General features: G+C 56.2%; 1 protein-coding gene across 1 annotated transcript; it reads left to right on the forward strand.

Annotated features, from left to right (window-relative positions):
* The first annotated feature begins 79 nt into the window (after nt 1–79).
* On the forward strand, nt 80–20,849 carry RGS9BP (regulator of G protein signaling 9 binding protein). The gene is made up of 4 exons (XM_078606920.1): nt 80–568; nt 16,475–16,576; nt 17,180–17,359; nt 20,604–20,849. Exons 1-4 carry the CDS (start codon nt 80–82, stop codon nt 20,847–20,849), a joined length of 1,017 nt encoding a protein of 338 aa, XP_078463046.1.
* Nucleotides 20,850–22,109: the final 1,260 nt, after the last annotated feature.

A 22,109-nucleotide genomic window follows, 5' to 3' on the forward strand; every position in this document is an offset into this window, starting at 1 on the left:
CCCCTATCCCCATCATCATCCCCATCATCATTTCCATCATCATCATCATCCCCATTCCATCTTCAATCCGCACGCACCCATGGCGACGGAGGGCGCCGCCGAGTCGGACTCGCAGTGCGCCGCGCTCGTGCAGTCGCTCAACAAGGTGACCGCGTGCCACCACCACCTCGCCGTGAGCCTCGGCGGCTCGGCCGACTGCGCGCGCCTTCGCGAGGAGCTGCGCTGCACGCGGGAGCGCGCCCACGGCGTGGCGGACGCGACGCGCGTCGCCCTCACGCTCCTCCTGCGCGACAAGGCGGTGGTGGGCGAGAGGCGAGCGGAGCTCGAGAGGCTCTGGGTCTCCTTCTCCTGCTGCCTGGAGCTGCTCGAGGGCGACATGAGGCGCGCGCTGGAGATCAGCGGCCAGTTCCCCGTGGGTGCCGCGCGCGTCCGCACGGGCATGAGCGGCACCACGGTGGCGATCGCCTCCAGGGCGCTGAGCGCCAAGGACGTGAGGAGCGCCGCTGCTGCTGCTGGAGGTGGTGGTGGGCCTGAGGACACGCAGGCTCTGGAGAAGGACGTGCAGGAGGTAACCGTTGTGTTTGCTGAACTTACTGGGACGGTGCGGTGGCGCGCTCTAGGTTAGCGCTACGCTGCGCTGTGAACTTGGCGACCCGAGTTCGATTTCTCGCTCGCGGCCAAGGCCAGTGACGATTATCTGAATCGGACCTAGGTCGGCTCAGGCTAGAATGGGTACCTAGTGCGGTGTGTAGACATCGCCGCTGGGGAGACAAAGGCGACCGGGCGTGGTATTGGCCACCCACCCCCTCGTGTGCCGCGCCAGCCTTCATAGGGGCTCGCTAACAGCACTTGCCCCGACAGTTTGTTAAAGGCTATATGGGGGATCTTTGTGCGCGCTTGTGTATGCGTGTGGCGTCAAGTTGTCTGTTAATGGCAATTCGCCAGATGTTGCATTCAATGAGACATATCCAACCAGAATTTGCATACAACCAGATAAAATATGCAACCACATGTTGCATGCAACTAGATTTACAATGCAACCCCAAACGTTGCATTCTATCCAGATGCAGCATCCACACCGTATCTAACACTGAATCCGAGATGTTGCGTGTGTGGCCAGACATCCTATCCCACCATATGTCGTTCCAATTGCTGCCAGCCAAGGTGGACGGACACACCTTGGTGGTAAGTGCCGAGTTATTTCTTCCAGGGTCAAATGTCATCACAGCCAGTGATATATCTTGCTCTCGATTCAGACATTACTGCAGAGTCGATACAGACTTCCACGGGCCGCGCATGAGGATGAGACTGTGCAGGAGGTCATGGGTTCGATACCAACTCTGACACCTGCTGCATATTTGGAGTTTGCGTGTTTCTCTCTCTCTCTCATCATCATCACGGTGGCTAGGAGATGTTAACTACCTCGCCTGGTATGCAGGAGGTCCTGGGTTCGATCCCGACTCTGACGCCTGCTGTATATTTGGAGATTGCGTGTCTCTCTCTCATCATCATCACGGTGGCTAGGAGATGTTAACTACCTCGCCTGGTATGCAGGAGGTCATGGGTTCGATCCCGACTCTGACGCCTGCTGTATATTTGGAGTTTGCGTGTCTCTCTCCCTGTGGTCGCGTGGTTTTGTCTCTCTGCGTCCTCCGGTTTTTTCTCTCCACATTTAGAATCAACATCACGCGTTTTGGAGTATTTGGCGGCTATAAATGTCCACGCGATAAGCCACTTCGCTGAGCTGTCATTGGCTGCCAGGTCGCGTCTGAAAAAGAGCTACACAGCTCAGTGGGCCTTAGCTGGTTAAATAAATAAAACGTTTCTAGTTTTATCGTTCCTCGTCTTCATCATCACCATGATCTGCTACGAGGTCCTCCCTTTGGCTACTGACAATCTGGCTGCCGATCGACTTGGATGACACGGAGGAGGATCGTCTGATGGTCAGGCGCGGTGGTTGCACTGCTGCGATCCAACGCATGTGAATGCAAGGGTTGGTGGATCACGCGGAGATGATTATGAACCTTCGAAACCCGCCGTGCCGCCGCGAGGTGACCAGGAGATGGCAGAGGGTTCGTGAACCCGTCTGTGTAGTGGGCAGGGAGTGCAGGCGTGACGTATGTTGAACTTCGTTCGCACCGTACGTAGCCAACTGTGCTAATCGGAGGTGCGGAGCAAGGACAACACATTTGAAACACTAAAAAACTGTTATTAGAGAGACGGAATGCGTCACCATGCCTTGATTGATGATCACCATTCAACGCGAAGCTTGAATGAGATTGATGATGTTGATGACGATGATGACAATGATGATTATTTGAAATTATTATCATTATAATCATTATAAATTGTAATCAGCATGACCGAGTCAAACAGCTTGATCTCAGCTGCGCAGTAAACATGGAATGTTGGGCCAACATTGGTACGACTTTTCCAACCACGTGTTTACTGGGTGTGTATTGATGTAGAAATCATTCACTCATTGCTTCCCTCCGGTTGTGCCACTCTCGAAGCTGCTGTGTCTGTGAGCCTCCTACATTAATACTGAACCCGGCAACCCCCAAAGGTATCCCAGTGTGGCTGCATGAGGGTTTTGCATTAATAATTAAGCATACCAACCCTGTAGTAGTAGGGTTTGCCAACTCTTCCAGATTCACCGGGAGTCTCTACTAGCGATTTCCTGCCGACTATTGCAAGCAATCTGTGAGACTTTTTTTCATAGAAAATAAATAAATTCGATGAATGCACATAATTCGTCAACAAGTTAATTGTAATCAATGACACCCCTTACAGCCACATACAATAAAACGATGCCTTGGTGGTGTGAACGGGATGAACAGTCGTCCAATTAATGGCATTACGTTATGTTGGGTAAAGAAAAAAACATCCCTCGGAATAGCTTCAGTCAGAGTTGGCAGCCAGGGTGCCTTAGTCTGGCTCAATGAGCTTCTGGCACGAATACGGAACAGTGCGAATCCCTCGCTGCAGGTTCCACTGCGGTGCTGAAGAGCTGCGGTGACAAAGAGGGCAGTCTTACACGGATATCCCGAAATAAACCAAACCGCGAGGAATCTAATCCATTAGTGTGAAGACCATGGCTTAGAGACGGAATTACGCTGATAAGTCGATGGAAATGCAGCCCACAGACTCCTCACTCGCCGCCGTAACTGTGACCTCATAACGGCAGCTCTCCAACGATCTCACCCCTCCACCCCCTTTGCTGGATCCAAATCTCCGGGCGCTCTAGTTTCCTCCCGCATGTTTGCACAAGTCGTTTTTAGATATATAGCGGGGACCGCAGAGCTTGGGCTATTGTTGGTGCCGGCTCACCGCGTGGTTGGTCATGACAAAAATAGAAATGTGTCGTTAACCCGCCACCAGCCGACACAGCCAACAAGTAAGGTTTGTCATGTAGACAAAATGTGGCAATTATTGACTACTTCAGCCCACCCGGTGTGTTGTGGAGTAAATCCACAACATTCACAATTTGAGTAGGACGACGTTCCGCTGGTAATGACATCCAGCGTCATCGAGCGAGTGTCGGGTGGTGGCGGGTTAACGACGCATTTATACTTACGCGATCTTAACAACAACAACAAATCCTGTGAATACTAGTGGTCGCAAAAGCCTACGCGTCAACCCGCGTGGTTGATCTTCCCGTTTGTCTGCAGTTCTTCGCGTCTTTTGAGTCGACTCGCCCTCCTCTCGCTCGCTCGACGAGGGCGAGGCGGAGGCGCGTTGCCAGCTGAGATTATGATTGTTAATCCAGCCCCGAATCGATTTCAAAATATCACTCAGCTTCTTGACGATCTTCCATGGGAACCACGCCTGCCGACCTCTCGCCTCTCATCTCACTCTACTCCCCTCCACGCACTCTCCTACCTCTCCCCTCTCATCTTACTCTACTCCCCTCCACGCACTCTCCTACCTCTCCCCTCTCATCTCACTCTACTCCCCTCCAAGCACTCTCCTACCTCTCCCCTCTCATCTTACTCTACTCCCCTCCACGCACTCTCCTACCTCTCCCCTCTCATCTCACTCTACTCCCCTCCACGCACTCTCCTACCTCTCCCCTCTCATCCCACTCTACTCCCCTCCACGCACTCTCCTACCTCTCCCCTCTCATCTTACTCTACTCCCCTCCACGCACTCTCCTACCTCTCCCCTCTCATCTTACTCTACTCCCCTCCACGCACTCTCCTACCTCTCCCCTCTCATCTCACTCTACTCCCCTCCACGCACTCTCCTACCTCTCCCCTCTCATCCCACTCTACTCCCCTCCACGCACTCTCCTATCTCTCCCCTCTCATCTTACTCTACTCCCCTCCACGCACTCTCCTACCTCTCCCCTCTCATCCCACTCTACTCCCCTCCACGCACTCTCCTACCTCTCCCCTCTCATCTCACTCTACTCCCCTCCACGCACTCTCCTACCTCTCCCCTCTTATCTCACTCTACTCCCCTCCACGCACTCTCCCACCTCTCCCCTCTCATCCCACTCTACTCCCCTCCACGCACTCTCCTACCTCTCCCCGCTCATCTCACTATACTCCCCTCCACGCACTCTCCCACCTCTCCCCTCTCATCCCACTCTACTCCCGTCCACGCACTCTCCTGCCTCTCCCCTCTCATCCAACTCTACTCCCCTCCACGCACTCTCCTACCTCTCCCCTCTCATCCCACTCTACTCCCCTCCACGCACTCTCCCACCTCTCTCCTCTCATCCCACTCTACTCCCCTCCACGCACTCTCCTGCCTCTCCCCTCTCATTCCACTGTACTCCCCTCCACGCACTCTCCCACCTCTCCCCTCTCATCCCACTCTACTCCCCTCCACGCACTCTCCTACCTCTCCCCTCTCATCCCACTCTACTCCCCTCCACGCACTCTCCTACCTCTCCCTTCTCATCCCACTCTACTCCCCTCCACGCACTCTCCTGCCTCTCCCCACTCATCCCACTCTACTCCCCTCCACGCACTCTCCTGCCTCTCCCCTCTCATCTCACTCTACTCCCCTCTACGCACTCTCCTGCCTCTCATCTCACTCTACTCCCCTCCACGCACTCTCCTACCTCTCCCCTCTCATCTCACTCTACTCCCCTCCACGCACTCTCATACCTTTCTCCTCTCATCTCACTCTACTCCCCTCCATGCACTCTCCTGCCTCTCCCCTCTCGTCTCACTCTACTCCCCTCCACGCACTGTCCTACCTCTCCCCTCTCATCTCACTCTACTCCCCTCCACGCACTCTCCTGCCTCTCCCCTCTCATCTCACTCTACTTCCCTCCACGCACTCCCCTGCCTCTCCCCTCTCATCTCACTTCACTCCCATCCACGCACTTTCCTGCCTCTCCCCTCTCATCTCACTCTACTCCCCTCCACGCACTCTCCTACCTCTCCCCTCTTATCTCACTCTACTCCCCTCCACGCACTCTCCCACCTCTCCCCTCTCATCCCACTCTACTCCCCTCCACGCACTCTCCTACCTCTCCCCGCTCATCTCACTATACTCCCCTCCACGCACTCTCCCACCTCTCCCCTCTCATCCCACTCTACTCCCGTCCACGCACTCTCCTGCCTCTCCCCTCTCATCCAACTCTACTCCCCTCCACGCACTCTCCTACCTCTCCCCTCTCATCCCACTCTACTCCCCTCCACGCACTCTCCCACCTCTCTCCTCTCATCCCACTCTACTCCCCTCCACGCACTCTCCTGCCTCTCCCCTCTCATTCCACTGTACTCCCCTCCACGCACTCTCCAACCTCTCCCCTCTCATCCCACTCTACTCCCCTCCACGCACTCTCCTACCTCTCCCCTCTCATCCCACTCTACTCCCCTCCACGCACTCTCCTACCTCTCCCCTCTCATCCCACTCTACTCCCCTCCACGCACTCTCCTGCCTCTCCCCACTCATCCCACTCTACTCCCCTCCACGCACTCTCCTGCCTCTCCCCTCTCATCTCACTCTACTCCCCTCTACGCACTCTCCTGCCTCTCATCTCACTCTACTCCCCTCCACGCACTCTCCTACCTCTCTCCTCTCATCTCACTCTACTCCCCTCCACGCACTCTCATACCTTTCTCCTCTCATCTCACTCTACTCCCCTCCATGCACTCTCCTGCCTCTCCCCTCTCGTCTCACTCTACTCCCCTCCACGCACTGTCCTACATCTCCCCTCTCATCTCACTCTACTCCCCTCCACGCACTCTCCTGCCTCTCCCCTCTCATCTCACTCTACTTCCCTCCACGCACTCCCCTGCCTCTCCCCTCTCATCTCACTTCACTCCCATCCACGCACTTTCCTGCCTCTCCCCTCTCATCTCACTCTACTCCCATATACGCACTCTCCTGCCTCTCCCTTCTCATCTCACTCTACTCCCCTCCACGCACTCTCCTGCCTCTCCCCTCTCATCTCACTCTACTCCCCTCCACGCACTCTCCTACCTCTCCCCTCTCATCTTACTCTACTCCCCTCCACGCACTCTCCTACCTCTCCCCTCTCATCTTACTCTACTCCCCTCCACGCACTCTCCTACCTCTCCCCTCTCATCTTACTCTACTCCCCTCCACGCACTCTCCTACCTCTCCCCTCTCATCTTACTCTACTCCCCTCCACGCACTCTCCTACCTCTCCCCTCTCATCTCACTCTACTCCCCTCCACGCACTCTCCTGCCTCTCCCCTCTCATCCCACTCTACTCCCCTCCACGCACTCTCCTACCTCTCCCCTCTCATCTTACTCTACTCCCCTCCACGCACTCTCCTACCTCTCCCCTCTCATCTCACTCTACTCCCCTCCATGCACTCTCCTGCCTCTCCCCTCTCGTCTCACTCTACTCCCCTCCAAGCACTGTCCTACCTCTCCCCTCTCATCCAACTCTACTCCCCTCCACGCACTCTCCTACCTCTCCCCTCTCATCCCACTCTACTCCCCTCCACGCACTCTCCCACCTCTCTCCTCTCATCCCACTCTACTCCCCTCTACGCACTCTCCTGCCTCTCCCCTCTCATTCCACTGTACTCCCCTCCACGCACTCTCCCACCTCTCCCCTCTCATCCCACTCTACTCCCCTCCACGCACTCTCCTACCTCTCCCCTCTCATCCCACTCTACTCCCCTCCACGCACTCTCCTACCTCTCCCCTCTCATCCCACTCTACTCCCCTCCACGCACTCTCCTGCCTCTCCCCACTCATCCCACTCTACTCCCCTCCACGCACTCTCCTGCCTCTCCCCTCTCATCTCACTCTACTCCCCTCTACGCACTCTCCTGCCTCTCATCTCACTCTACTCCCCTCCACGCACTCTCCTACCTCTCCCCTCTCATCTCACTCTACTCCCCTCCACGCACTCTCATACCTTTCTCCTCTCATCTCACTCTACTCCCCTCCATGCACTCTCCTGCCTCTCCCCTCTCGTCTCACTCTACTCCCCTCCACGCACTGTCCTACCTCTCCCCTCTCATCTCACTCTACTCCCCTCCACGCACTCTCCTGCCTCTCCCCTCTCATTCCACTGTACTCCCCTCCACGCACTCTCCAACCTCTCCCCTCTCATCCCACTCTACTCCCCTCCACGCACTCTCCTACCTCTCCCCTCTCATCCCACTCTACTCCCCTCCACGCACTCTCCTACCTCTCCCCTCTCATCCCACTCTACTCCCCTCCACGCACTCTCCTGCCTCTCCCCACTCATCCCACTCTACTCCCCTCCACGCACTCTCCTGCCTCTCCCCTCTCATCTCACTCTACTCCCCTCTACGCACTCTCCTGCCTCTCATCTCACTCTACTCCCCTCCACGCACTCTCCTACCTCTCTCCTCTCATCTCACTCTACTCCCCTCCACGCACTCTCATACCTTTCTCCTCTCATCTCACTCTACTCCCCTCCATGCACTCTCCTGCCTCTCCCCTCTCGTCTCACTCTACTCCCCTCCACGCACTGTCCTACATCTCCCCTCTCATCTCACTCTACTCCCCTCCACGCACTCTCCTGCCTCTCCCCTCTCATCTCACTCTACTTCCCTCCACGCACTCCCCTGCCTCTCCCCTCTCATCTCACTTCACTCCCATCCACGCACTTTCCTGCCTCTCCCCTCTCATCTCACTCTACTCCCATATACGCACTCTCCTGCCTCTCCCTTCTCATCTCACTCTACTCCCCTCCACGCACTCTCCTGCCTCTCCCCTCTCATCTCACTCTACTCCCCTCCACGCACTCTCCTACCTCTCCCCTCTCATCTTACTCTACTCCCCTCCACGCACTCTCCTACCTCTCCCCTCTCATCTTACTCTACTCCCCTCCACGCACTCTCCTACCTCTCCCCTCTCATCTTACTCTACTCCCCTCCACGCACTCTCCTACCTCTCCCTGCTCATCTTACTCTACTCCCCTCCACGCACTCTCCTACCTCTCCCCTCTCATCTCACTCTACTCCCCTCCACGCACTCTCCTGCCTCTCCCCTCTCATCTCACTCTACTCCCCTCCACGCACTCTCCTACCTCTCCCTTCTCATCTTACTCTACTCCCCTCCACGCACTCTCCTACCTCTCCCCTCTCATCTTACTCTACTCCCCTCCACGCACTCTCCTACCTCTCCCCTCTCATCTCACTCTACTCCCCTCCACGCACTCTCCTACCTCTCCCCTCTCATCCCACTCTACTCCCCTCCACGCACTCTCCTACCTCTCCCCTCTCATCTTACTCTACTCCCCTCCACGCACTCTCCTACCTCTCCCCTCTCATCTCACTCTACTCCCCTCCATGCACTCTCCTGCCTCTCCCCTCTCGTCTCACTCTACTCCCCTCCAAGCACTGTCCTACCTCTCCCCTCTCATCCAACTCTACTCCCCTCCACGCACTCTCCTACCTCTCCCCTCTCATCCCACTCTACTCCCCTCCACGCACTCTCCCACCTCTCTCCTCTCATCCCACTCTACTCCCCTCTACGCACTCTCCTGCCTCTCCCCTCTCATTCCACTGTACTCCCCTCCACGCACTCTCCCACCTCTCCCCTCTCATCCCACTCTACTCCCCTCCACGCACTCTCCTACCTCTCCCCTCTCATCCCACTCTACTCCCCTCCACGCACTCTCCTACCTCTCCCCTCTCATCCCACTCTACTCCCCTACACGCACTCTCCTGCCTCTCCCCACTCATCCCACTCTACTCCCCTCCACGCACTCTCCTGCCTCTCCCCTCTCATCTCACTCTACTCCCCTCTACGCACTCTCCTGCCTCTCATCTCACTCTACTCCCCTCCACGCACTCTCCTACCTCTCCCCTCTCATCTCACTCTACTCCCCTCCACGCACTCTCATACCTTTCTCCTCTCATCTCACTCTACTCCCCTCCATGCACTCTCCTGCCTCTCCCCTCTCGTCTCACTCTACTCCCCTCCACGCACTGTCCTACCTCTCCCCTCTCATCTCACTCTACTCCCCTCCACGCACTCTCCTGCCTCTCCCCTCTCATCTCACTCTACTTCCCTCCACGCACTCCCCTGCCTCTCCCCTCTCATCTCACTTCACTCCCATCCACGCACTTTCCTGCCTCTCCCCTCTCATCTCACTCTACTCCCATATACGCACTCTCCTGCCTCTCCCTTCTCATCTCACTCTACTCCCCTCCACGCACTCTCCTGCCTCTCCCCTCTCATCTCACTCTACTCCCCTCCACGCACTCTCCTACCTCTCCCCTCTCATCTTACTCTACTCCCCTCCACGCACTCTCCTACCTCTCCCCTCTCATCTTACTCTACTCCCCTCCACGCACTCTCCTACCTCTCCCCTCTCATCTCACTCTACTCCCCTCCACGCACTCTCCTACCTCTCCCCTCTCATCCCACTCTACTCCCCTCCACGCACTCTCCTACCTCTCCCCTCTCATCTTACTCTACTCCCCTCCACGCACTCTCCTACCTCTCCCCTCTCATCTTACTCTACTCCCCTCCACGCACTCTCCTACCTCTAACCTCTCATCTCACTCTACTCCCCTCCATGCACTCTCCTACCTCTCCCCTCTCATCTTACTCTACTCCCCTCCACGCACTCTCCTACCTCTCCCCTCTCATCCCACTCTACTCCCCTCCACGCACTCTCCTACCTCTCCCCTCTCATCTTACTCTACTCCCCTCCACGCACTCTCCTACCTCTCCCCTCTCATCTTACTCTACTCCCCTCCACGCACTCTCCTACCTCTAACCTCTCATCTCACTCTACTCCCCTCCATGCACTCTCCTGCCTCTCCCCTCTCGTCTCACTCTACTCCCCTCCACGCACTGTCCTACCTCTCCCCTCTCATCTCACTCTACTCCCCTCCACGCACTCCCATGCCTCTCCCCTCTCATCTCACTTTACTCCCATCTACGCACTCTCCTGCCTCTCCCTTCTCATCTCACTCTACTCCCCTCCACGCACTCTCCTGCCTCTCCCCTCTCATCTCACTCTACTCCACGCACTCTCCTGTCTCTCCCTTCTCATCTCACTCTACTCCCCTCCACACATTCTCTGCTCCGACAACCAATGTTTTCAGTCGAAGTCCTCCGTTCAACCTTCGGTGCGTGGCGGGGGGAGGGGTGGGGGTCACTCATTCTTCTCTGCTTCGCCCATTGTCTGTAATGCCCTTCCTACCAGCCACTCGTGCTGTGGACTCATTGCCCCCATTCAAGTTCAGGTTCAGCATCCTCACTTGTTCTCCCGCCTCTGACTGACTACCTCCCTCCTCTATCAAGTCAACGCGCCCACTATCTCTCTACAGCTTCTAGAAATGCGATCGCATTTAGTCTCTGAATCACGGCTGCCTACCTCGACAGGACAATAAAACAAAAACATGGACGGAACAGGAAAGAGAGGAATACCTAACGGACAATGCCTTGAGGACGACGTCATGAGAGAGGTCGGTGCCAGAAAGATGTGGCCACTACTTGGGCATATTGGCACAAAAGTGGAAACAAATGACGAAATGTGCAGTGGACAAGTGGGAGACGCTTTGACTTTTCGAAGCTATTAACGTACATTTGTTATCATGTTACAATGTATTATCCGTTCTTTTTTCATTAAAAACGATAGTCCCATATAAGTGTAATATCTTCAATAATGGCGGGAGACGAGTTGACGGGGCAGCACTCTTTATTCACAACGGTTGCACACGTAACAGTCCCAACTGAGATAACACCTATGTCACACGTGCCTGACTCGGCCACGCACTCCTTCTTCCCCGTGGGGTACGCGCACCTATCTCTGCCTCGACTCAGGCTCTCCTGCTACGCTTTCCCCACGGGGAGCTATCATACCCCTACGCGCACTCGGCTCGGGCCGCACTCAGTCTCTCCCGTAGGGTACGCGCGCCTATCTCTGCCTTGACTCAGGCTCTCCGGCTACGCTCTCCCCACGGGGAGCTATCAGACCCCTCTTGTCAGACTACGGGTCTCGACCACTGGGCTACACAGCCCGAGCCCTTACAAGGGCGTCGGACCGTGAATCCCAAGGCCTCGCCTCTGAGCCTCTCAGAACCCCGGCCCTTACAAGGGCAGCGGGGCTAGGGGTCCCAGGGCCTATCTCTTCCTCCGTCTTCTGTCTTCACCGGTTACCAACTCCCCGAGTGCCCGCGCGCATCGCCTTACATAGCCCTCCGCTCCCGAGGGGGCGGAGCCTATGCGGGCCGCGATGTGAGCACCCACTCGATGTAACCAATCACCACGCGCTGCCTCACGATTCCTCCTGCCAGCGCGTATCACCACTACATCACCCCCTCCCACATAGCTCGCAGCCGGCCCGGCTGTCAAAAAAACCCCACTCCACACGTGCGCCCCGTAACATGAACACAACGTAACACAACACAACGCAACACAACATAACACAATAACCGCGAACATTATCCAGTAATAACAAGGAACCTATGTACAATTCGAGGAGTAACTCAATACAAATTTTTTTATAAGACCGACGTGTCCAGAGTCTCTTTGACCCCCTGGTCCTCCCCCCCCCCCGCTCGCCCCTTGAACGGAACAATAGAGCGGTAGGACGGACGGGAACGCTGTGACAGGACGATCCGGCCGACGCGTCCCTCACCCTCCCTCATTTATTCAGTCATGAAAAGTGGCGCGACCTAGCGCGAGTCTGCCTGGCCGGTCCGTCGTATGGGACGGGACGTTGCCGATCGTCTGGTGGCTCCGGCAGCCCCGGGAGGCATGGAGCAGGCCTGGAAGAGCCGCCCGTGACTTGGGGATCCGGTTGCCGCCGGTCGACAGCCGTCAGTTCCGAGACACCTGGGAGCGGATCAGGCGAAGACATGTGAGGATCAGGCGGAGACATTTCCCTCCCCGAGTCGCCGGTCACATCACATGCTCGGTCATCATGACATAAAGGAAGGCCATATGGTGGCGAGAATGGTTTCAGCCGGGAGGGGTGAACGTACCAACGTCGCTTTCCCCATTTTATCTGCACACACTGGGGTCGTGCAACCCGCACGACCTCCACGGGTCCCCGCCACGACCTCAGTAATTTAGGAGACGTAGCCAACGGCGCATGAGGGCAGTGCAGCCAGGCCCTATCGCCCGGTTTCCAATCGTGCACGTACACCTTTCATGCACGCAAGCGCTCGTTAGCGATTTGGCGAGACCTCGAATTCAGCCGTGCAGCCTCCCGTGCCTCGGCCAGTTTCGCAATGTTAAATTTAATATAGTCGGCCAACTTGGATTTAGGCCGCGGCACGGAAAGCCCCAGCTGGGTCTCTATGGGCGGATCGGCCTCCCGACCGTACATCAGATAAAATGGGGAAAATCCCGTAGCTGCATGGGGGGCCATCCTGTACGCGGCGAGGACACCCGGGACCTGCAAGTCCCAGTCAACCTGTGCCTCGCACACCTGCTGGCACAACATGGAAGTTATAGTTCTGTGGAGTCGCTCCACCATCCCATCAGTCTGTGGGTGGTACGGGGAGGTACGCACCTTTTTTGTACCCAAAAGGTCGCACACCTCATGCAGCAATTTGCTCGAAAAATTCTTCCCCTGGTCGGTCAGTAAGCGTTCGGGAGCACCTTTGTCCAAGACGTAGCCCTGGACAAAGGCGTCCGCCACGGCCGCCGCCGACTGGTTGGCAAGTGGCCACGCCATAGGCCATCGAGTGAAGTATTCCACCCCAACCAGCAGGTACTTGTTACCCCTAGGCGTCACCGGAAAAGGCCCCAAGATATCCAGCGCAACGAGCTCGTTCGTGCGCGAGACCTGAATGGACTGTAGCGGCGGATTATGCGCAACGGGCGGTGGTTTCCGTTGAGCGCAGCCCACACACCCCTTCAGTATGTTGACCACATCGCTCCCCATCCCCGGCCAATAATAGTCTCGCTGGAGCAGAGCGAGCGTTTTGTTTACCCCCAGATGCAAGAGGCGTTCGTGTGCGGCCAGAACAACTTTGCCCCGCATAGCGGAGGGCACGACGAGTGCGTGCCGCCGGGACATATTGTCCCATCTCATCAGCAGGCCCTGTTTAAGCAGCCAAGAGCTGGCTCTCTTCTGACCCTCCTCGGGACCCCCCACTCTACGACGCAACGCAAGTAGGGAGCTGTCAGCCATCTGGAGTCGGCCCCACTCAATGAGAGACAGTGAAAGTAGCGAGTCTCCGCCCGCAAGAGTAACGGGAACATTGACCAGTGGTGCATTCGCGGCCGCGACCAACTCACCCTCGGGGACAGCGACATGCGGTTTACAGCGCGCCGACCCCATAAAACACGCACATTCGGAACGAGGCGACAATCGCGACAGGGCATCAGCGTTGGTGTGGTGCAACCCCTTACGGTAAGTGGTCGTAAATTGATAGTCCTGGAGGACCTCCAACCACCGTGACAATTGGCCCGAGGGTTGGGCGACCCGCAATGCGTACTGAAGTGCCGCATGGTCAGTACGGACCGTAAAATGACGGCCGTAGAGATACGGTCTAAATTGCTGTACAAAAAGAACAATAGCCAGCAACTCGCGATGGGTCACACAGTAGCGCTGTTCGGCTGGCGATAAAACCCTGCTACCGTAGGCGACCACCCGTTCGACTCCCCCGACCACCTGTGAGAGCACCCCCCCAATGCCTGTGTTACTGGCATCCGTATCCAGCAGGAAGGGTCTCGTAAAATCAGGGTAACACAAGGGCGGGGCACCCACCAAGGCGTCCCGAAGGGAGCAGAACGCGGCCTCCTCCTCTGGCCCCCAGCGAAACCTGACCCCTTTGGCCGTCAGAGCATGCAAGGGTTTGGCTATGGTGGCGAAATGCTCAATGAATCGACGGTAGTAGGAAGCAAACCCAATGAAACTGCGGACCTCGGTCACCGACGTGGGCGTCGGCCATGAACTGACGCAGTTCGTCTTCGCGGGATCGGTGGAGATCCCCGAAGAGTCGACAATGTGGCCTAAGTACCGTACGGATTCCCGAAGCAGGTGGCATTTAGCCGGTTTAAACTTTAACTTAGCCGACCGCATCCTCAGAAACACCCCCCTTAATCGTTGGAGGTGTTCCTCGAAAGTCCTACTGAAAACAATGACGTCGTCAAGGTAAATTAGGCAGGTATCCCATTGCAGGCCTGACAGAACCAATTCCATAAGGCGCTGAAACGTCGCGGGAGCAGAATGGAGTCCCATGGGCAACCGATTAAACTGGAACAGGCCCACAGGAGTCCGGAATGCGGTCTTAGGTTTTGACTCATCATCGAGTGGCAATTGCCAGAATCCCGACAGTAAGTCTAGCGTCGAAAAATACCGCGCCCCAGCTAACGCATCCAGAGACTCATCCATTCTGGGGAGCGGATACGCATCAGCCACGGAGATCTTATTAAGGCGACGGAAATCAACGCAAAACCGCAAGAACCCGTCTTGTTTTTTAACCAGAACGATGGGTGCTCCCCACGGACTGGATGAGGGCGAAATGATGTCGGCGGTTAACATGTCATTGACGGCCGATTGAACGTGTTCCTTCTCAGTAGGACTCAACCGGAATGGATTCTGCCGAACTGGTGCCGCATCACCCGTTTCAATGTGGTGGCGTAACAGGTCCGTGCACCCAATATCATATTTGTGCCTGCTGAACACATCTGAGAATTCGATCAGCAGAGCGCGCAGTGCACCCAATTGCACCCTCGACAAATGACTGGAGCCCGCACACAGCGAATCTAACCACTGCAGGTCATCCCCTGATTGAAGTTTCTGCACCAGGATGGGATCAACGTGCGCAATAAGCCGCTCTTCCATAGGGAGCGGTGCCGCGTGAGCAAGCACGGTACCCTGCGGAATAACGGCCGTCCGCGAACCCGCGTTCAAAACCATGACAAACGAGTCCCCGTCAGCCCGTACCAACGTCTGAGCCACCGCCAAGTCCAGACCCCCCACAGCTCTGTTCGACGGACCCAAAAGCACGCCCTGCCCCGCAGTCTCCCCACCCAACGGCTTCCTCAACCGGAGGGGTACCAACATCTGCGAACCCGGGGGTACGTGCACCGTATGGGTCGCTAGCGCTTGGACCGTCGCACAAGCTGTCCGCAATTTAGTAGGGTTAGACAAAAATGAAATACGGCGACCCGATGGCAGCTTGATACAACCCTGATCCACAAGAATATTAATGGGCATCTTAGCCAAAAAGTCTGTACCCAACAGACATGGAACCGCTAGGGAAGAAGAGGCCAAAACAGGTCCCGATAATTTAATATCCCCTATGCAAATGCTCGCCCGAATCTGGCCAACAATGCCCAACGAGCCCCCATTCGCCGCGTAACATGGCACATCTACCGGGAGCAGAGGCCGACATTGGACGGGGAGAATGTTGTAAATAAGGTCAGAGATGATAGTTGCTGACGGGCCCGTGTCCACCAGCACCCTGACTTCGATACCGTCTATAAAACCCGTAACCACAGACGCCCCGGCCGATGCGGCCACCATCCTGTGGCCCAACTCGGACCATTCAATTTCTCCCGGCCTGCGTACGAACCCCCCTTTCCGAACCGAACCCCCGGCCCCCATGTGCACCTCCTCAGCCGTGAAGCGGCGGCCTACGTGTGACGTGTATGCGGACCGAGCATGTGTAGTGCCGCGACTTGCCGGGGGTAGTTGGGACAACTTGGGGCCTTGGTCGTCGTCCAGTCGAGGTCCCGCGGCGCGCTGACGTGGAGCGCGGCACCCGGACGCCACGTGGCCGCGAAGGCCGCAGTTGTAGCACGTGACGAGGGACGTCGCAGGTCTCGGTTGCTCCAGCTTGCGGGTCGATCGCAGAGGCGAACGACCCCCCGACCTCCAATCCCCCGGTCGCGCTGTAGCGAATGCCTCCTCCCGTGGGCGGCTGACTTGAGGTTCGGTGTCCACCGGGGCAGGAGCTGAGACCGCAGCAGAAGCGCAGACGACCAGCTGTTTCCATTTTAGGACCTCATGCGCCTGGATGCTCGTTGCAACTCGCAACGAACAAACGTCCACCTCGTCAGCCGTGTTGATGGGGACCCCCAGGTCCTGAGCCAGCATCAGCAGCTGTTCCAATACCATGGCGTCCTGCCCCTCCTCGTCCATGCGAGGGAAGGCGGCGTCCGCAAGAGCCAGCAGTGCTGTGCGGTAAGTGAGCGCTGTCTCCGTGTCCCCCTTCCGTCGCCCGTAGAATTGGTGGCGACAGGCGGAGGGTGGACCATACACCTTGGCCATAAGGCCCAGCGCGGCCTTGAGCGTGGAGCAGGCCGACCTCGGGGCGGACCTGAAGGCCGCGAGCGCGTTGTCGTCCAGCATCGCAGGCAGTGCCCGTAGTGCCGTAGCGTCGGACCACTCCGACATTTCCTGATGTGCGAGGAATCTCCGCTGGAAGGCGCCCCAGTCACCCCCTTCGGCTTTGAAGGCCGTCAGCGCGGGAAGTCGCTGCTGAAAAACCATGTCGTCCTCCGACAGGTGATTATCCCGCGCCACGCCGTCGGTAAAGGAAATGGCGGCCCCCATCACGGGCGGTTGATGGCCGCCCGCAGCGCACGCTGATGACGTGAGCGGCAGAGAGTGGAGGTCCCCGGTCACGTGTTGCTCGCGGTTCCCGCCAAAAGACGACCGCTCTGTAAAAATGGCGCCATTTTCAAAGTCCTTGGCGCGCAACACATTTTGGCGGGAATCACCCACGCGACCCCTCTCGACGTCCGTCGACGTCCTCCCTCCTCCTGACGCGGTGATCTCCGCCAGGATGGACGCCGCAGCAAGCAGCAGTTCCGCCAGACGAGAGTGTGCGTCGCGGAGTCCAGTGTTGGACCCCAGCGGATCGTCGGGCGCCCGTTAAGGGTCCTGCGGCGTCGGCATCTCCTCCTCTTCTCCTCCCGATGCTCGCTGTCCCGAATCGTCGTGGTCGTCCTCCCGGTCACGCTCGTGAGTCCGATGAGTCTTCCTTGTATCCATGACTTGAAGACAGGTTCACTTCTGACGCCAGTTGTAATATCTTCAATAATGGCGGGAGACGAGTTGATGGGGCAGCAATCTTTATTCACAACGGTTGCACACGTAACAGTCCCAACCGAGATAACACCTATGTCACACGTGCCTGACTCGGCCACGCACTCCGTCTTCCCCATGGGGTATGCGCACCTTTCTCTGCCTCGACTCAGGCTCTCCGGCTACGCTCTCCCCACGGGGAGCTATCAGACCCCTACGCGCACTTGGCTCGGGCCGCACTCAGTCTCTCCCGTAGGGTACGCGCGCCTATCTCTGCCTTGACTCAGGCTCTCCGGCTACGCTCTCCCCACGGGGAGCTATCAGATCCCTCTTGTCAGACTACGGGTCTCGACCACTGGGCTACACAGCCCGAGCCCTTACAAGGGCGTCGGACCGTGAATCCCAAGGCCTCGCCTCTGAGCCTCTCAGAACCCCGGCCCTTACAAGGGCAGCGGGGCTAGGGGTCCCAGGGCCTATCTCTTCCTCCGTCTTCTGTCTTCACCGGTTACCAACTCCCCGAGTGCCCGCGCGCATCGCCTTACATAGCCCTCTGCTCCCGAGGGGGCGGAGCCTATGCGGACCGCGATGTGAGCACCCACTCGATGTAACCAATCACCATGCGCTGCCTCACGATCCCTCCTGCCAGCGCGTATCACCACTACATAAGTATAAAACATTCTTAAGCACCCTGTGTTATAGATAAGCAGACAATTAGCTGTTTTCGCAGAGCTGTGCGTCCCCAATATGAATGTATACATGTGACACATCCCATCAGCCGCACGGCCTTCTGGGAGTGTATCTCGGCAGCGGCGGCGCCATTGGTCATCAAGACGAACAAACTCTGGACCCGTTTCGACATTTAATGTCTCATCGGCAGCAGAGACAGGTTTTGCTTGAATCAACGGTGATGAACTGTCATGTGTTTACTGTATAGGGGTCCGTCCATAAATGACGTCACGCACCTGGGGGGGGGGCGTCAGACATTTGTGACGATGTGTGACGAGGGGGGGGGGGGTGTTTGAGAAATGTGACGTCACATTAAAATACGCAACTTTAAATAAATATAAACAACACGTTCTACTTAATTAAATAGACTTTTTTTTATAAATGTTTTCTCCTACAACATCAGAGTACAGCGCCACGTTAAATACGCACTACAATGACAATAATTTAAAGCGATTTGAAGCATGTTTTATTTTGGGGGGGGGGCAGAGCTTTGTGACGTCATATTTGAGGGGGGGGGTCTGACTTTTTGTGACGCCCTGTGACGAGGGGGGGGGGTCAAGAAGCGTCCAAAATCGCGTGATATCATTTATGGACGGCCCCGAGGCAAACAATCCAGATATATTATCATTGGCACATTTGCCCATGATGTGACAGCTTAATTTAGCTCTGGCGGGTGGTGGAGGGTTCTGGTTAAAAATCGACATTTCACACGCGACGATTTGACCAGAAATAAAAAAAAATGAATCATAATACTGTATTGGCCGTAAAAGCAGCCCACGCATAAAAATAACGATTTCACACTATGAGACCTCCTTTACCAGTGGTAAAATATAGTAATAGGTTTTTACCCTTTGAACTGGTACAAAAACTGACACCTTTATACAAGGGATCATGTTTGCAATAACCACAACACAAGCAGTCAAAATGCAAACAAAAAGAAACAACTCTGATAATGATTATGATATGCACTGTCCTTGAAGTTGATTGGTCCACACCCGAGACAGTTTTTCTTAGAGCCTAGTCTCCATTGGTGTTGGACCAGATGACGCCAAAAGGCGTACAACTCAAAGACAGCGCACCATCAGAGTATTGAGAGCTCGGGGTAAGCATTTACACTATGAGACCTCCTTTACCAGTGGAAAAATATAGTGATAGGTTTTTACCCTTTCAACTGGTACAAAAGATGTCAGTTTTTGTACCAGTTGAAAGGGTAAAAACCTATTACTCTAACGATTTCACCTCAACATCGGCAAGTGAGATCATCCAGCCAGGTGACTCATGCGGTTGTTGACTTCAACCCATCATCCTTCCCTATTTCCGGGGTCGATAAAATTGTACAACTTTGTGGGAAAGTCCACAGTGGATATGGATAGACTTGACCCCCCCCCCCCCCGCCATCGAATAAAGACGGTCACTGCATCGCGCACTTTCAGATGCGCTCTTGCGGCCGTCTGGAACGTTCTTCCTCTCGATATTAGCAAGCCACTAGAGCTATGCACTTTTAAATCGAGATTGAAAGCTAATTTCTTTAGAACTGCTTTTTGTGTTTAGTTTGTTGTCCGTCCCCCGCACCTCCGATTTGCACGGTTAGCTACGCACGGTGCGAAAAAAGGTTAACGTACATACAAAGGCTCAAAGCGTCAAGCGACCTGCAAGAAACAACACTATTATCAAAGTTGTAGTCGATAACAACTTCTGCTGCTGTGCATGTCGAGGTGAAGTCAGCAGAGTTATCTGTGTGGATACCGAGGTTATGAAGCCACTCTCTTTTGGAGGCTGGGTGAATCTCGGTGACATTGCTCGCTAATCGGCAGTGCAGGAGGCAGTGTGGGATCAGCTGATCCATGGTCTGTGAATCGGCGGTGCAGGAGGCAGTGTGGGATCAGCTGATCCATGGTCTGTGAATCGGAGGTGCAGGAGGCAGTGTGGGATCAGCTGATCCATGGTCTGTGAATCGGCGGTGCAGGAGGCAGTGTGGGATCAGCTGATCCATGGTCTGTGAATCGGCGGTGCAGGAGGCAGTGTGGGATCAGCTGATCCATGGTCTGTGAATCGGCGGTGCAAGAGGCAGTGTGGGATCAGCTGATCCATGGTCTGTGAATTGGCGGTGCAGGAGGCGGTGTGGAACAGCTGATCCATGGTCTGTGAATCGGCGGTGCAGGAGGCAGTGTGGGATCAGCTGATCCATGATCTGTGAATCGGAGGTGCAGGAGGCAGTGTGGGATCAGCTGATCCATGGTCTGGCTCTAGTGACCACATGAGTCACGTTGCGGACCGCTCTTCATTTTACGTTGACGGAGGAGGTAACCGCATCCGCCGTGCCCTGTGCTGCAGCGGTTCCGTGCTGACCACAGATCGCTGGTGTTAGGGGGTCGAACCCCGGGAGTAGTCGAATAGCTGACACAACTTGCCTTTGCTAACCTCCCCCTCGCTGTCTCCCCTGACCCCTCCGCAGCTCGGCACGATGCTCAACGAGATGGAGAACAAGGTGAACGTGCCGCGCTGGTCCGTGGTGGCCGCGCGGGAACCCGGCGCCGAACTGCACTCGACGGCCAGCGGCTCGTCCATGGCCATGCTCACGGAGGAGGGGGCCCGCGGGGAGCCGTGCTGCGACCCGGGCCGCCGACTCATGGCCGTGTTCTGCGGAGGGGCGCTGCTCCTCGCCCTCGTGCTCGCCGCAGCCGTGGTCATGTTCGCATGAGACGGCGGGGGGGGGGGGGGGCGCAGGGGTGGGGAGGGGGGGTCAAGAAATCGATTTCAAACTAACTAAACAAATATCCCGATTTCTGAGCACAAGACGCAAAGGCCCCCCACCCCAGGAAAAAAACGCCGAGCGGCCAGCAACAAGCGGCACTATGTAATGCACCTAGTGGTACGTACGGTTCAAAAGAAGTTCAACATACATACGTATATACGTCAGGGTGTGTGAGGTCAGCAGGAGGAGGATGAGTAGAGGAGGTCAGTAGAGCAGCGCGGTTGGATTGGACCGTCCCGGTGCAAGTACGGTCGTGACCCCCTCCGCCTCTGTCCAATCCCCCCCCCCAGCACTTTATAACCAGGAGCCTGGGCCCCGATGCAGTTGCACCGACTGCACACTCGAGAGGAGGTGTCGTGACGTCAGACGGTGCGATAAGGTCGCCACGCTGTGAGCGGATGTCACGAGGGCAAGACGTGTCGCTGAGATTGGGTTTCGGATGGTGGCCGGTTGGTTGACGAACATCAGCCATGATCTATCCACTGCTGTATGAAGACCTCCTACCCAAAGCCGTCGCCCCATTCCTCGAACGGGCTTGCGATGCGACAAACTACCTGGCTCCTTCCTGCACAATGAGCTGGTTGCATCGCTCCATCTGCGCGGCGAACGTTGCGTTTCCTCCTTTGGGGCCGTCCGTAAATGACGTCACGCACCTGGGGGTGGGGGGTCAGACATTTGTGACGATGTGTAACGGGGGGGGGGGGTCAGACATTTGTGACAATGTGTAACGGGGGGGGGGGGGTTGAGAAATGTGACGTCACATCAAAATGCGCAACTTTGAATAAATATAGACAACACGTTCTACTTAATTAAATAGACTTTTTAATAAATGCTTTCTCTTACAGTATCAGAGTGCAGCGCCACATTAAATACGAACTACAATGACAATAGTTTAAAGCGATTTGAAGCATGTTTTATTTTCAAAATGGAAATATGGTTTTGGGTGGGGGGCAGAGCTTTGTGACGTCATATTTGAGGGGGAGGGTCTGACTTTTTGTAACGCCGTGTAACGAGGGGGGGAGGGGGCGGTCAAAAATCGTCCAAAATCGCGTGACGTCATTTATGGACGGCCCCTTTCGTAAAAAAAACGAGCCAACGGGTGACTCAGTGGGGTTCGCAATGCTCCGTGTCACACAGAAGACACCGAGCCGACGCCGCTGAGTACTTGGGTTCGATTCGGGGTTTCAGCCACTGCCCGTGATGAAA

Source organism: Lampetra planeri, chromosome 26, assembly GCF_965212315.1.
Source record: "Lampetra planeri chromosome 26, kcLamPlan1.2.h2, whole genome shotgun sequence".
Lineage (NCBI taxonomy): Eukaryota > Metazoa > Chordata > Hyperoartia > Petromyzontiformes > Petromyzontidae > Lampetra > Lampetra planeri.